At 42.1% G+C, this 13288-nt stretch overlaps 1 protein-coding gene across 4 annotated transcripts in view; it reads right to left on the bottom strand.

Moving 5' to 3' along the window:
- TBXAS1 (thromboxane A synthase 1) overlaps positions 1-13288 on the bottom strand; it is a 239627-nt gene that overhangs the window by 124699 nt on the left and 101640 nt on the right. For all 4 annotated transcript variants that reach the window (XM_030238652.2, XM_050970055.1, XM_009094179.4 and 1 more), the window contains exon 5: positions 1691-1787. In XM_030238652.2, coding sequence (XP_030094512.2) covers positions 1691-1787 — 97 coding nt within the window. The remainder of the gene's footprint in view (positions 1-1690; positions 1788-13288) is intronic.

Here is a 13288-nt window from a genome sequence, read left to right as displayed (position 1 = left end):
AACCCTGTGCAGGGGGGAAATCTGCTAATTTTGCTAAAGGGAGAGCTAGGAGTTAAATTTTCTCATCTGACATAGGTTAGTGGCAGGGATGTCACTCTATGTCTCAGTTCCTCATCAATAAAGCAGGACATTGTATAGGAAAGTCACAAATGATTCAGGGGACAGTCAAGCTTTGAAGGCAAGATGTGAACCTGCAGAGACAGCTCTAGCTAACAGATCTAATGAAGAACAAGAAAAGGAGAGAGAGGGAAAGAGGACCTGTAGTGACATAACCTACCTGAATTCTAGAGAGGAACACAAATGTTACAGACAGACCATGACAGATGGACACACAACCACAAGAAAGAGAGAGAAACCTCTGAACACAAAAGGCCTGGAGAGGAAGAAAAATTTCACTAACTGAGAAGTGTGGCAATACAGAGAAAGATATATCCAAATGACCAGGCTGACTGAAGTTAAGAGCAGAACAAATCTCTGAGTAGCCCCTCAAAGAAAAGATTTCTAATTTCAGGGAAGTGTTATTTGATCACCAGCTACTGCTAGGTATAGTGGGTACAGTCTACTACTACCAAATATGAAGAAGAAAAGCAGGGGAAAGTTATAGACAGGAAGAAATAGGATTCCTGCTTGGGGTGGAAGAAGGGCAGGGATGGTAAATTTCTTCAAATATAGAGAAAATGGGGAGAAGCCCCTTGAAGTCATATATAAGGATTTCAGCCTAAGAACTCAAAAAATAGATTCTTCCTTTAAAGTGTGAGCTATGGGCAGAATGGGGGGCAGCTGGCACCAGTAGTTATTAAGTAAGATATAGGCAGTCAAGATGAAACTCATGTACCAAAAGAAGCAAGCAAAGGTGACAAGCAGTTTGCAAACAGACTGGTTGCAGAGAGGATCAGAGGGACAGAGGAGACAGACAGCTGATCAGAGAAAAAATGTTCTCCAAGGGCACAAAAACCCCTCCTGAATACATGTGAGGTTGTTTGAGCAGGTTTGAGTGTACAAAGGGCCCAGAGGGAAGCAGGGAATGGATGGGACTGAGGCAGCACACTGTGGCAGTATTTCCTCGTAAAATGCTGGGCAACTGCTGGAACTCTGGCCATTCACCCTCATTATTTGCTCTAACCACCTCCTGAATATGAGCTTTCCAAGTGTAATCAAGAGCATATGTACAAATTTTTGCTAACTCCAACTTCCTCCTTTGCTATTTATTATTTTCAGGTATGACTAATACACAATAGCTGTGGGAGGCATGTCCTGGTCCCAGGCAGACTGCTCCTGCCCTGTGAAGTCTAAAAGCACAAAACAGATCATGTGTGGGAGAAAGCAAATAATACCATCTCCTTGTTACAGACTGAGAACTGAGGAAGAGAGTAAGTGATTTCCTCAAGATTTCACAGGAAGTCAGTGGCAAAACTGGATATTGAAACCCTCTCTTCAACATCCATCTGGTGCTTTAGTCACAAGGACAGTGTGTCTCTTCTAAGGACATTCCCTTTCATCCTCAGGGTGTTATGGTACAAGAATCTTTGACTATTCGAATGTATATATTGAGTGTATATAGCTTAAGGTCTTATTGAACCATGATGTAATTCTGCCTCTATTTCCAGCTTCCTTGTAGCCACTTTTGGTCTGAGCTGGAATTAGCAATGCTACCAACTCCATCCACAAGGCAACTTTTATGTGTACTTACAGTTCTGTTGGTGAAGTTACTAAAATCTGACACTAAGATTTGCTTGATCATCTCTGGTGAGGAGACCACCACAAACATCTGGCGACCAATGTAATACCTAGAAATAAATAAAGAATAATTTTAGGGGATGGTGACCACAGAAAATTATCTCCTTTCCTAAAATATCTCTTTCTGCTTGAATATACTTGCAGTGAACAAATATCAAAGAAAATGTACTTCCTTGGGTAAAGCAGTATCTTTCCAGCCCTCCCAACTGTTAAATTAAGATGCATGGACCTGGAATTTAAAGGAAACAGCTTAAAATCTTTTACTGATTAATCAATACTCAGCCAGCACTTTAACATACAGGGTTTGCACACTCTTTGCTCACTCTGAATTCTGTGCAAAGTGATGTAGTCTCACTAAACCAAACTGCAGAGGAGGAAAACATTAGAAACCAACTGAAATAATCATGAAAGACCTACAAAATTGCATTTCCTGCCATCAGCTTTATGAAATGTCTTTTCATGGCTAAGCCCTGCCTCTAATGAGTCCTTCCAGAAGTCCCCCCAGCGTGACTGTAGTAAAGCACATTTCCACCACTTCTATTGGCACTGGAACTGAGTGCATCTCAGGCTCTGCACTGCCATGGACAAACCTTACATTACACTAACAGGGAGGGGGGAAAAAGGGGGGAAAAAAGCTTTACGAAGTCCAAGGGAATTAGTAAAACTTCAGAAGAAGAGCAGGTGATAGGGGTGTGTCTGCCTGTACACCCTTTACCTCCCTGCTCCCATTTCAATATGACCTTGTGGAGCCAGGGTCTGCCCTTCTGGTTCTTCACACCATTGTGGATGCTGCAGGGTCACTGGGATCTGTCCCAACCCTACAGCTTCTAGGGGTGCAGAGCTCCCTACTCCAGCACCATTTCTTCCAAGGCCCACAGGCACTCCATGGCTGGCTGCTCTGGGAGGAAGAAGCACAACCAACAAGCAGAGGTTGCTTGCAGTCCCTACCTTTGTCGATCACTGGACCAGAAAATCTATTCAGGACCAGAAAATCTATTCAGGCAGCACTGTCTTTTCTCCAGCAGGAGAGAGGAAGAAGAGGTAGGAGGCAGGCACAGGAGGGCCAGGCAGCTCATGGCAGAACACAAGAGCAATACCACAGCTGCTGCAATACGACAGTAATATCCATGCCTAATCATTTAGGTATGAAACAGCTCAGTATTGATATATTGTTTATCACCTGTCTACACTCCAACAACTGAATAGACAAGCAAACCCTGGACTGAATTAAATATAGTAACTAGGGGTTCCCATGGCAATGGAGCTGCAGCAGCCTGATTTCTTCAAGGGCAAACAAATTAGACAAATATCTTGATTCCAAAGCAAGGTTTCACAGTCCAATTTGACCTCTCTACCACCCAAACTTGTAACAAAAAAATGGCAAAGAACACAATCCTTCCTTCCTTCAGAAAGGAAGACATCATCTTTTCTTCTCTCGTGGGTTTCCAGAGGGAACTTTTATTTCCCAAATGCAACCCACAGGCTCTGCTGGAACATTAGATATAAGTGGTGTGGCCTATGAGGGTAAATCTTTTTCACCCCTCCCAGTTTGCTCAATCACAGCAAAAGTAGCTCTCTGTAATGGTCAAACTTTTATTCAGAATCTTCATAGGTGCACAAAAAAGAGCTGATGCCTCAGATTAAAGAGAGTTTTGATCACAGACTTCAGCAGAAGTGGATAATGCCCTACATGCAACTTTTACATGTATTTTGTACAGTTTTTCTGGCATCAGAAGCAACACAAGCTCTCAAGGCAAAGGCATGTGCTGCTCTGAACCTCACCAGAATGACCAGCCACAAATACTGACCTCTCATGCTCACACCTGGCTTTTCTTTTTCTCCCTCCAAGTTTAGCAAGTTCCTTGTCACATTTACTGGTTAGTGACTGATGATCCTGCAACAAACAGCTTGTCACAGGGAACAGCTTCCTGACATCAGATTCCAAATCTGAATCAGAAGCTGGTTATGTCCACCCAGACAGCTTAACTCTGACCAGCAAGGGGCACCTCACAATACATCAGGCAAAGCCTGTGTGTGTAAGAGAGACACACTTCTAGTTTATTTCCAACCTGGGAAATTGCAAAGCTCCAGCTCCTGTCCACTGGGATAACAGGACGCTACTCACAGCAGGAGTCTTTATGTCACAGTGCACTTTCTGCTTGAAAGCATTCAGGACTAAAAATTTGGGACAGGAGCATCTCCTACTCAAGCTGTTTTCATGAGAAAGTGACTCACAAGCCAAGCTTATGCTAACCAAATCCATTCATCATCCTCCAACTCAGACCAGTCACCCGAACTCCCAGTTCTGTTTCCACAGCTAAGCTCTTTCTTTTTTATTTACCCTTCACTAACTTTCTAGCTATAGGCACCTGCTTCTTTCTTTATGCAGTTATAAATTAGGGCAAAGAAGGAAAAGAAGAGGGAAAAAAATCCCCTACACTCAATAAATTGAAAACGCTAAAAAAAAAAAACAAAAAAAAAAAAAACAAACAATAAACTACTTAAATTTAAGCTAAGTTCTGCCTTTTTTAAAGGAATGACCGCTATAAAGCACACACATTATTGGATCTCAAACAGCAAAAGCTCTCTTCCTGCCTTTTTTCCATTCTCCTACTTTCTGTATACAATCTTTCTAACCTTTTCTGGGACACAAAAAGATGAGTCTGTGTACGGGCATACTTTGGACGTCAAAATCCATAAGCCAAAGGCATTACACTTCCATGGTCTTTCCCTGAAGTTAAGGAAAAAGGACAAGTAGAACTAACTGTGAAACAAGATCACCCGAGCTATTTCATTCAGCAAACACAGGTCTGGAACCTGAAAAGCTGCCAGAAAGATGCTTAACTGAGTTTTAATATATTTTATATCCTTTGCAAGATCAAGGCCTCAGTCACAAAACCAGAGGCTATCTCCCAGCTAGGTGTTTTGGGTTTTTTTTTTCACTTGTTTCAAAATAGCAAATAAAAGATAAAATCCTCCTGAACAATAATCTATTCTTCCCAAGTAAATAACATATTCACCCCTGCCATGTAACTTCATTTTGATTCTGTATTACTGGATGAGGATATCACTGGTCCCACGTAGACTTAGATTTATTATTGAACAAAACCTGATATTCTTGTCAGATTTTAATAAATAAGAGTTTGAGAAAAACAAAAGCCTCTGGGCAAGTACACTGCAAATGGATTCATGAATAATTTAGGACAGCACTTTTTATTAACTTTTCCTAGGTTAATCTTTCCACAGGGCTCATTCACACACTGAAGTCCTACCTTTAGCTACAGTACCATTACACTGCTTGACCCAACACTTTATAATATTTTCATCCAGGGCTTTTAGGGTATAAAGCAAAGACTTGGGAATACCTAGCCTGCTCCTGCAGAGAAGCAAGAATTCACACATGCAGCAGGACATCCTTGGGGCGATGCACCTCTGTCCACATGGAAATCAGTTGTAACACTGCCACACCACCAAAAATAAGTGTCATGACCCACACGTGGAAGGAAATTTTCCTGTGTAGACGAGGCATTGGTTAATTAAGTTATACTGTTGAGGCAATTTCCATTACAATTCAGTTTAAACTGAATTCCAGAGCAGTGAAAGAACTTCGCATTTTAGACCAGTAGCTTTAGGTCCATGGGAAGGTGAGGCAGGAAAGACCTGATACCAGTACATAAACAGCACAAGTACAGGGTGAGCTTCCTCCAGCAGATGAAAATGTGGATGAGGAGCCATCGTCCCAGCAGGCTGCCAGTGCACAAACCAGCAGCCTCGTGCCACATCATCCCCAGGATGTCATGGCAGAAGGGCTGTCACAAGCATTCAGCAGAGGCCATGGGTCTGTTCCCAGAAGCAATGGAAAAAGTAAAATTTACCAAAGGGTTTGCAGGTCCAGGAGGTGGTTATTTCATAGGGTATTGGGCAAAATAAGCTAAACTTTATCAGAAATGTTTCAATAACTGAAGAGGCTACAAACACCCTCCAGACCCAGCTGCAGCAGTTTCACTCCTAAGAGCAGACAAGCACCCCTCTTAAGGCAATTCATGAGACAGACAGAGATGGCTACCTTGTGTTCAGGGTTCACCCAGGACGTTGCAGTCCCCTTTACAATGATTTAATCATTCTCTAAAGACATCTTTTATCCACAAGAATAAACAGCAGTCCAGCAATGATATCTGCAGGTCTGCTCATGCACCACCCATGGCTTTCTGCAGAGGTGTGGCCTGGGTCTCTCAACCCCACACCCAGTGCCTGCCATGGCCAGGGCCACAGAAGATAACCCGTGGAGGTAAGAGATGCCTGCCAAACCCATCTCAAGCCCAGCTGCAACTTCTGAACTGAAGTAGGAGCGATGAGACAAGGGGCACATTGGGCTGCCCAGTCTCTCCTGAAACACTTCAGCAATCATCTTCCTTCCCAATGCTTGACAGAGATCCCCCCAGAATGCTGATTTCTGTTCTCAGATCAGGATCAGCTACTTTTAATTTGAAAGACCAATTTAGCATCAGCCTTTCCATGCTGCCAAGACCATCCTGGCCACACTGCATGGTCATCTGCTGCCCACAGCATCTCCCAGCTCCTGAGCCATGGCCAGGCCCTCTGAGCAAGCTCACAGCAACGTTGCCTTGTTGCACAGGAAAAGTGGAGAGCACACACAGTACCTTATGGCAAAGGGCCATATGTTTTTGTGTAACATCCACGTGGGAAACACCTGCAAACCCTTTCACCTTGTTTACAGTGCTGCTGTCAATTCACAGAAGACTTTGATCTTCCTATCTATTATCAGCCCCAATCATAAAACATATATATGCTGTTAGGCAATAAGCAAGGCTTTGTTTTCTATGCTGTGGTCTGGTTAAGTACACAAAGATCACCTGTAGAGCTGTATGAAAATAGAATATTTTATTATTGCTATTTTCTTTGGGCAAGAGCAAAGAGCAAAGAAAAAAAAAAGGCAGTGGGGGGAGAAGGAGAGGTGTACAAAGACACAGAGATACAGTGGGAAAAGGCTGATTTCCTTAGGCAATTTTTCCTTAAAAGAAGTTCCTCGATCACTCTGCCTCTTTTGTTTAGAGACACCCTTCCATTGCAGGCAGAGAAACATGAAAACAAACAGCACAATGCTTGTTTAAAATGGGCCTGAAGCCCTGCCTTACTTACTTAATTATTTCAGAGGCCAGCAAATTGATTTGTCATAGCACTGTCCCCTTCCAGTGCTCGAAGGCAATTCAGATGTGGGAGGACTAAGCAATACATAATGAACAGCTGCAAAACCCAAACACAATCTGCACAGAAAGGGTTAGCTTGGGCTAGGGGAAAGGAAAGGAGTGGGACAAATTTGTCGAGTACCATGAGTATTATTTGTGTTATATTAGCAGCTAAAGGTCTCCAAGAGCCCCATATCCTAATTTGACAGGAGATATTCAGAAATCTTATTCTAGGCCTGTAGAGCCCACAACTTAAATAACCTGAAGTGAAAGTAGGGAAAACAAATAACATCTTCCATTTTCCATCTGAGGGACTGGGGGTCAGTCAGTAATGGAGGAAATGGGAATTGCCAGCAATCACCTTTCTTTCTTCTGTTGACACCCTGTGGGAGCAGAGGTTCTCAGCTGCTATGTACACCTGGAAATTGCATTCCAGCTTTCTTTGGAAAGGCTGGGGACTAACTCCTGTGCCACTTGTTCTGCATCCTGGGCTGTGACTCTAATCAGCAAGGTGCTTCCCTGGACTATTTTTATAAAGCACTCACTAAAGATGAGTATCTCCCGATTAGAGAACCACAAAACACCCATTAACACTTAAGAGAAGAAAAACCAAAAAAAACCACCCCAAAACCACAACACCTTAGAAACAGGTTTTACTGCACATGAAAATGAAGCCCTAGAAGCACTGAGAAGTCTCAGGCACAGAGAAAAGTTTCAAAGCACAGCTTTACCAACACACACCCCTCATCCAGAGACTAAAAAAAGAAGCATGGCCACACTCATTTCTATTTAAGAATAAATTGTTCTTCATTTCCTTTTTCAATGAAGTACATTCCTTTCCATGTTGTGAAATCTTCAAAAGAAACACATAGGTCTATTAATTTAATTCCTGGGTGCAATGAAAATATCATGTAACATAAAATGCTTGCTCACACATACTTCCTGTGCTGCTCTGTACAGTTATGCACCTAACTCTTTGTCCACACACCTGGGATTAAAAGTGCTGTCTTCTACATTCCAAGAACCTCTGTGCTATCTCAAACTCACACCTTGCCAGAAGGCCTCTGCCTTCTGACATGCTTAAGGAAGTATCAAAAAGAAGGAAGAAAATTCTGGGATTATTTATCTTCTAGTCACCACTAAAAGCACAGCTACCTTTAAAGGAATTTCTCCCTCGCCAGGTGTAGTAGGGACTTGTGGTATGAAAGTAATATATTTAATGTTGAAGAAGAGAAGGAAGGCTGATTGAGGTCATAATGTACAGAGTTGGTAGAGTCTTTCAAGTAACTTATACCAGGGTGCAAATGAAATCTGTTTCTGAGCATCTCTAACCTCAGGGTTTAGCAACTTGAGGGTGTCACACACATTCACTAATCCCTTCCCCCGACCAAGTGAGCAGTGCCGGAGACACGGGCTCTGTATGGCTGTGTTAATTCATTCATGAAATGAAGTAGATGACATTTACCCACATATAAGAAATGACAGAGATTAAATTAAGCTCACAAAGTGCACAAAGAGGGAAAAAAAAAAAAAAACAAACCTCTGAATTATACAGCATATTTGGCAATCTATATCCATTTGGTTTTTAGAGGCAATCTGAGTCCAGACCTAAGCACAAATACAGAAACTCAAGCCCACAGTCAAGGGCTGGGGAGAGAAGCAGCAAAAGGGATGGAGAGGGATAGCAGTTGTTTCTTTTCTCTGTTCAGGTGGGCTGCAGCAGAAGCTGGGTTCCAGGGCAGTGCAGAGCCATGGGGTGGTGGGCTGTGCTCCTCCCCAGCCGGGGAGCTGCCTCTTCCCAGCGCTGGCAGGGGTTATTTTTATCCTGCCAACCGGGCTAAGATGATTGCCGCCGCCGCCGCTCCGCATGCTCGCATCACACCACTAGCGCTGATTAGCTACATCAGTATTCCACTTCATTAATGCCAAATGAAAGCTGTAAATAAGGCGCTGCTTTTACAGGATGCTACTGGAAATGAGAAGTGCTGTGATATTAGCAAGAAACCAGTCACTGCTCCTGCGTGGGGCTGTTGTGACCGGGTGACGCGCAAAGTCCTCACAGCTCTTCACCTCAGCAAGAGCGCCAGAACAATGTTTCTAAATCTTTTCCCATGGTGCTTCCCATCAAGTTGGGCTGTATTAGTCTGTGTTTTGTTACTTCTGTTTAGACTGTGGTATTTTCACCAGAGCTTGTTTTGTCTGCGCTCGCTAAAGCGCGCTGTGCCTGACTGGCCGCATGTGACAGCAGGCGTTTCCTGCGGGTTTCAGCATATTTCTGTGCCTGGCCTTTCTGGGGCTTCTCGGGATGCAGCGTGAAAACAGTCTCATCTCCTGTTCTTTGCGCCTAATTCACTACTAAAGTGCTCCTTTGCCATACCTTGAGGGAAAAACCATTAGGTTACTTTTTCTAGAACAGCGGATTATAATTTCTAGGGAAGGCTACCTCTGGAAGATAGGAAACTTTCTGTGTCTCCAAACTTTACTTGCTACTATGAACAGAGTGTTCATTTTTATGGACTTGTATGAGCCTATTATTTATATTCAACAGTGCTACCAATTTTTACAGTGGAATGAAAAGAAAAAAACTTACAAGATGGCTGAGGAGGGTAAGCAGACAATGGTACATAGTCTAAGCAAGGGTAACTGTTTTTCCTTTTTTTTTTTTTCCTCCCCACATAAGGAAGGGATAGGGATCTGCTGAATGCTTATCCTGATTTCTAGTTAGGAGCTCTACGCAGCTTCCTTTGACAGACAGGTGAGCAATTTCTGGGAAACAACAGGCAGCATTACCCTGGCAGGGCTAAAGCCATTTCATACAAGATAAATGGAGACAGAGCAGCACACTTGTGAAGATGAGGGATACGACTGTGATGCTACATTGAATAATATGGCTGAGAGAACATGTGGAGGAGGGGAATGCAATGCAGGGCTGCTTTCCAGTGATGGGGGATCTACCTGAACACACATCCATGGAGCCAAGGAGGATCCTGTGTCCCAGAAAACAGGGGAGCATGTGTGTGTCACAGTTCAGGATCCAAGAAAATTCTGGGGACAGGAGGCAAAAGGAGAGCATATGGGCGACCATGCACAGAAAATGAAATGGGAAGGTGGTCAAAGGATTTAAATATAATTTGTGATGCTACAACATCACAAGACACAGCAGGCGATAAAGCAGGTTGACTATAATAAAAGCAGACATGTAATAAAATTTATAGTTACACACCCATCACTAAACTTCATAGAAGCAAACATTCCAGGGTGACTAAAGCAAAACCCGTGTGATCTGACTGCTGCCCCTCAAAGCCATTCTGACCATGATAAAATTGAAGTTTGTATTATTTTTCCTCCCTGACGTGACATCAGGGTACACAGAAAAGCCATCCATAACTCTGCCTTTCTGCAAGCTTTATCTCATCTATGCTTCACTTATCATGGCCAGAACTCAAGTGTGACTGGAGTTCTTCGCTTCTCCAGTTTTGTGAGAAAACTTAGCCCCTTTAGCCCTGAAGGAAAGAAAAGACTCTCAGAAAAAGACATGTCCTCATACATATCTTCAAAAGCAGCATTCAGAACAGAGACATTCAAAATCAGTAGGCTGTTTCTGTTTATTTTAATTCTGCACTATATCCTTCAATTCTTTATAGGCAAGACAGCTTATCTGCCTCCTGTAAATAGGATCAGCAGTGGTGGACAAAACAATATTTTATTTTTCAATGTATCTGAAATAAACATGTACATAATTTTCTTTCAGTCTACTCCTTCTTACTGGATCTTAAATTTTGATCTTAAATCAATGAGAGAGTTACATTATACAGTAATGTATAATTTTGATCTTAAATCAATGAGAGAGTTACATTATACAGTACACCATCCCTCTTAATACCTTTGCTCTGCTTATGTTAATGCAGATGCAGGCATTTCTGAAATAATACTGTCTTGATATTAGAATATTTTAATTCTTCAATAATAGATAAGACTCAACAGACTTTTTTTTTTTTTTTGCATCATGAACATAGCATGATGGAATGAGTAAGCCAAATTGAATTTCATGTAACTACACATGCAGTAGACCACCTTGAAGAATAAGAAGTGACACCTCGACTTGATCATGGTTACTAGCCTGAAAATACCTGGAGTTTAAGCAAGTGAAATCAGGGTTTCCTAAGGTGGAAGCCACGAGCCACTCATTCATTTGGTTTGTGTGCAATAAAGACACAGATCCCAGCCAACAATGGACAGCCTTACTCAGGGAAGGAGAGGCTTGTCAGACAAGCCATGAGGGGGACAGTCACTGGGACTTGCTTTTCTTGCACGAGCTGCCTAAAAAAAAAGTCTAAACAAAGGAAAAATATATGGTAACCACCTACTGACCTCTTGGGAATGGACTTTTTTATGCTACAGCATACAAAATGCACACAGGAAAGATTAATTTTTTTTTACCTATAGCAGCATGTACTTTTTCTATACATTCTCAAGATAAACACACACACAAACCCATTTATTTTGTTAATGCATTATTAAATGTACACTAATAAAAGTAATTTCCCAATGCTTGATGCATTTATCATAAAACCACTAGCAGAATTCTTTACAATAAAACTGCTAGCAGTACACATGGCCAACCTAAATTATCTAGGGAAACGGCTAATATCTGACCATGCAGAAACATTAGAAAGCAGGGTTTTGTTATAGGACAGAAGAAGAAAAATAGATGTATTTTCTTACAGAAAAATTGCGATGATAAAATTATTTTTAATAGAACAATGCTACAGCTCCAGGAAATTTTCCTGAATCAATTCAATCTGTGTCGTGCGGGACTTTAAAAGCCCATTAAAAATAACCGTGATAAATTTCCTAACCTCTTTCAGTGCACCACACAGAAGACAAAGGAAACTGCAATTCAACAGAGATAGAAAAGAAAATAACAGAAAAACCTGATAGCTTGTGTAACATCCTCACTAACAACAAGGAGCAAATCTACCACAAAGGATGAGAAGAGCAGGAATGATGTGAACAGCTGACAATGGAACTCCAAAGTAATGACTTCCAGGAAAATCTGCTGTTACAAATGGACACCGTGCTGCTGAGAGGTAGTTGAGTCACGGCTTTCATAACATGGCAAATTATTTCAGCCTAACAATGAATGTACCAAACCCCAGGGTGTATGTGGTTCTGGTAAGGCAGCTATGGGGATTGCATCCTACAAACAGCTAATATGTTCACCTGGTTTACATTATTAAAACCTCACTAAAATCCATGCAGGTTCAGGATTTTTTTCCCCCATATTTAATGTGTAGTCATAAGACACAGATCATGTTTCAAACTGTAATACTAGTGAGAGCACTGCCTAGTTGACCTATTTTCCATTTACCATGTTCTACATATCATCAGTTGTAACAAACACACTTCCTTTGCTGCTCCCTTCTTTGTGGTGGGAGAAAAGGGGCAATTGCATAACAAATAGCATAGAAATCACTTTATAATGAAACAACCCAGATTCCTGGGGATGGAATAGTACCTGTAGCCCTCTCTCCCACAGCCATATCCTCTCACCTTCATTGGTGAGCCCTGTTCACCCACTCCTTCTACTGACCCCCAGCTAAAGCACAGCAAATCACACTGACACTGCTCTGCACACATGCGTGAGCTCTCTTCACAGCTGCACTAAACAGCTGTCCCAGGCCCACATCTGGCTGCCTGGGGACACGAGTGAGAAGTAGACTCAAGAATTTCTCCTCTCTGCCTCAGCTGCTTGCCTGGAGACCACAGGACTCCCACAGACCTGCTGCATTTTTGAGTCCATGTCACCATTCTGCCTTGCTATGCTACTCCCCAAACCCTCTGGATCTCTGGAGTCTGCTAGAACAGTTTCCTAGAACCCTTGTCTCCAAAGAGTTCAATGTACATGAAACACCACTAGTTCTGATTAAGATTTCTGAGAACAGTTCTGAAAAAAACCAGCATTTCTAATTGCTCAAAGTTTACTTAGAGAAAGGGGGGAAAACAGTAGATTTGAAGACAGACCAATGTAAACACCTCATATTCCTTCTAAATATAAGTGTATTGGGTCAATTTCAAGCAACTTGATCCTCATGCAATGACAGAGGTATAGCAGAGATACAAGGCCCTGAATCTATTAATAACCCCCATAAACAAAGCACAAAAAAAAAAAAATACAAGCACAGTTGTAGGATGAGCCATCATTGAAGTAAATATATTGATCTATCAAAAATGATTGAAGACTGACAATAAAAGGGTTATAAATTCTTCAAAGAAAAAGAAAGCAAAAAGCACAAAACCAACCCACTGAAAAACTCCCACCTACATTCACAGGGAAAAATAGA

Source organism: Serinus canaria, chromosome 1A (assembly GCF_022539315.1).
Source record: "Serinus canaria isolate serCan28SL12 chromosome 1A, serCan2020, whole genome shotgun sequence".
In the NCBI taxonomy this organism is placed as follows: domain Eukaryota; kingdom Metazoa; phylum Chordata; class Aves; order Passeriformes; family Fringillidae; genus Serinus; species Serinus canaria.
Note: the sequence above shows the minus strand (reverse complement) of the source record. Positions and strands in the feature narration are given on the sequence as shown.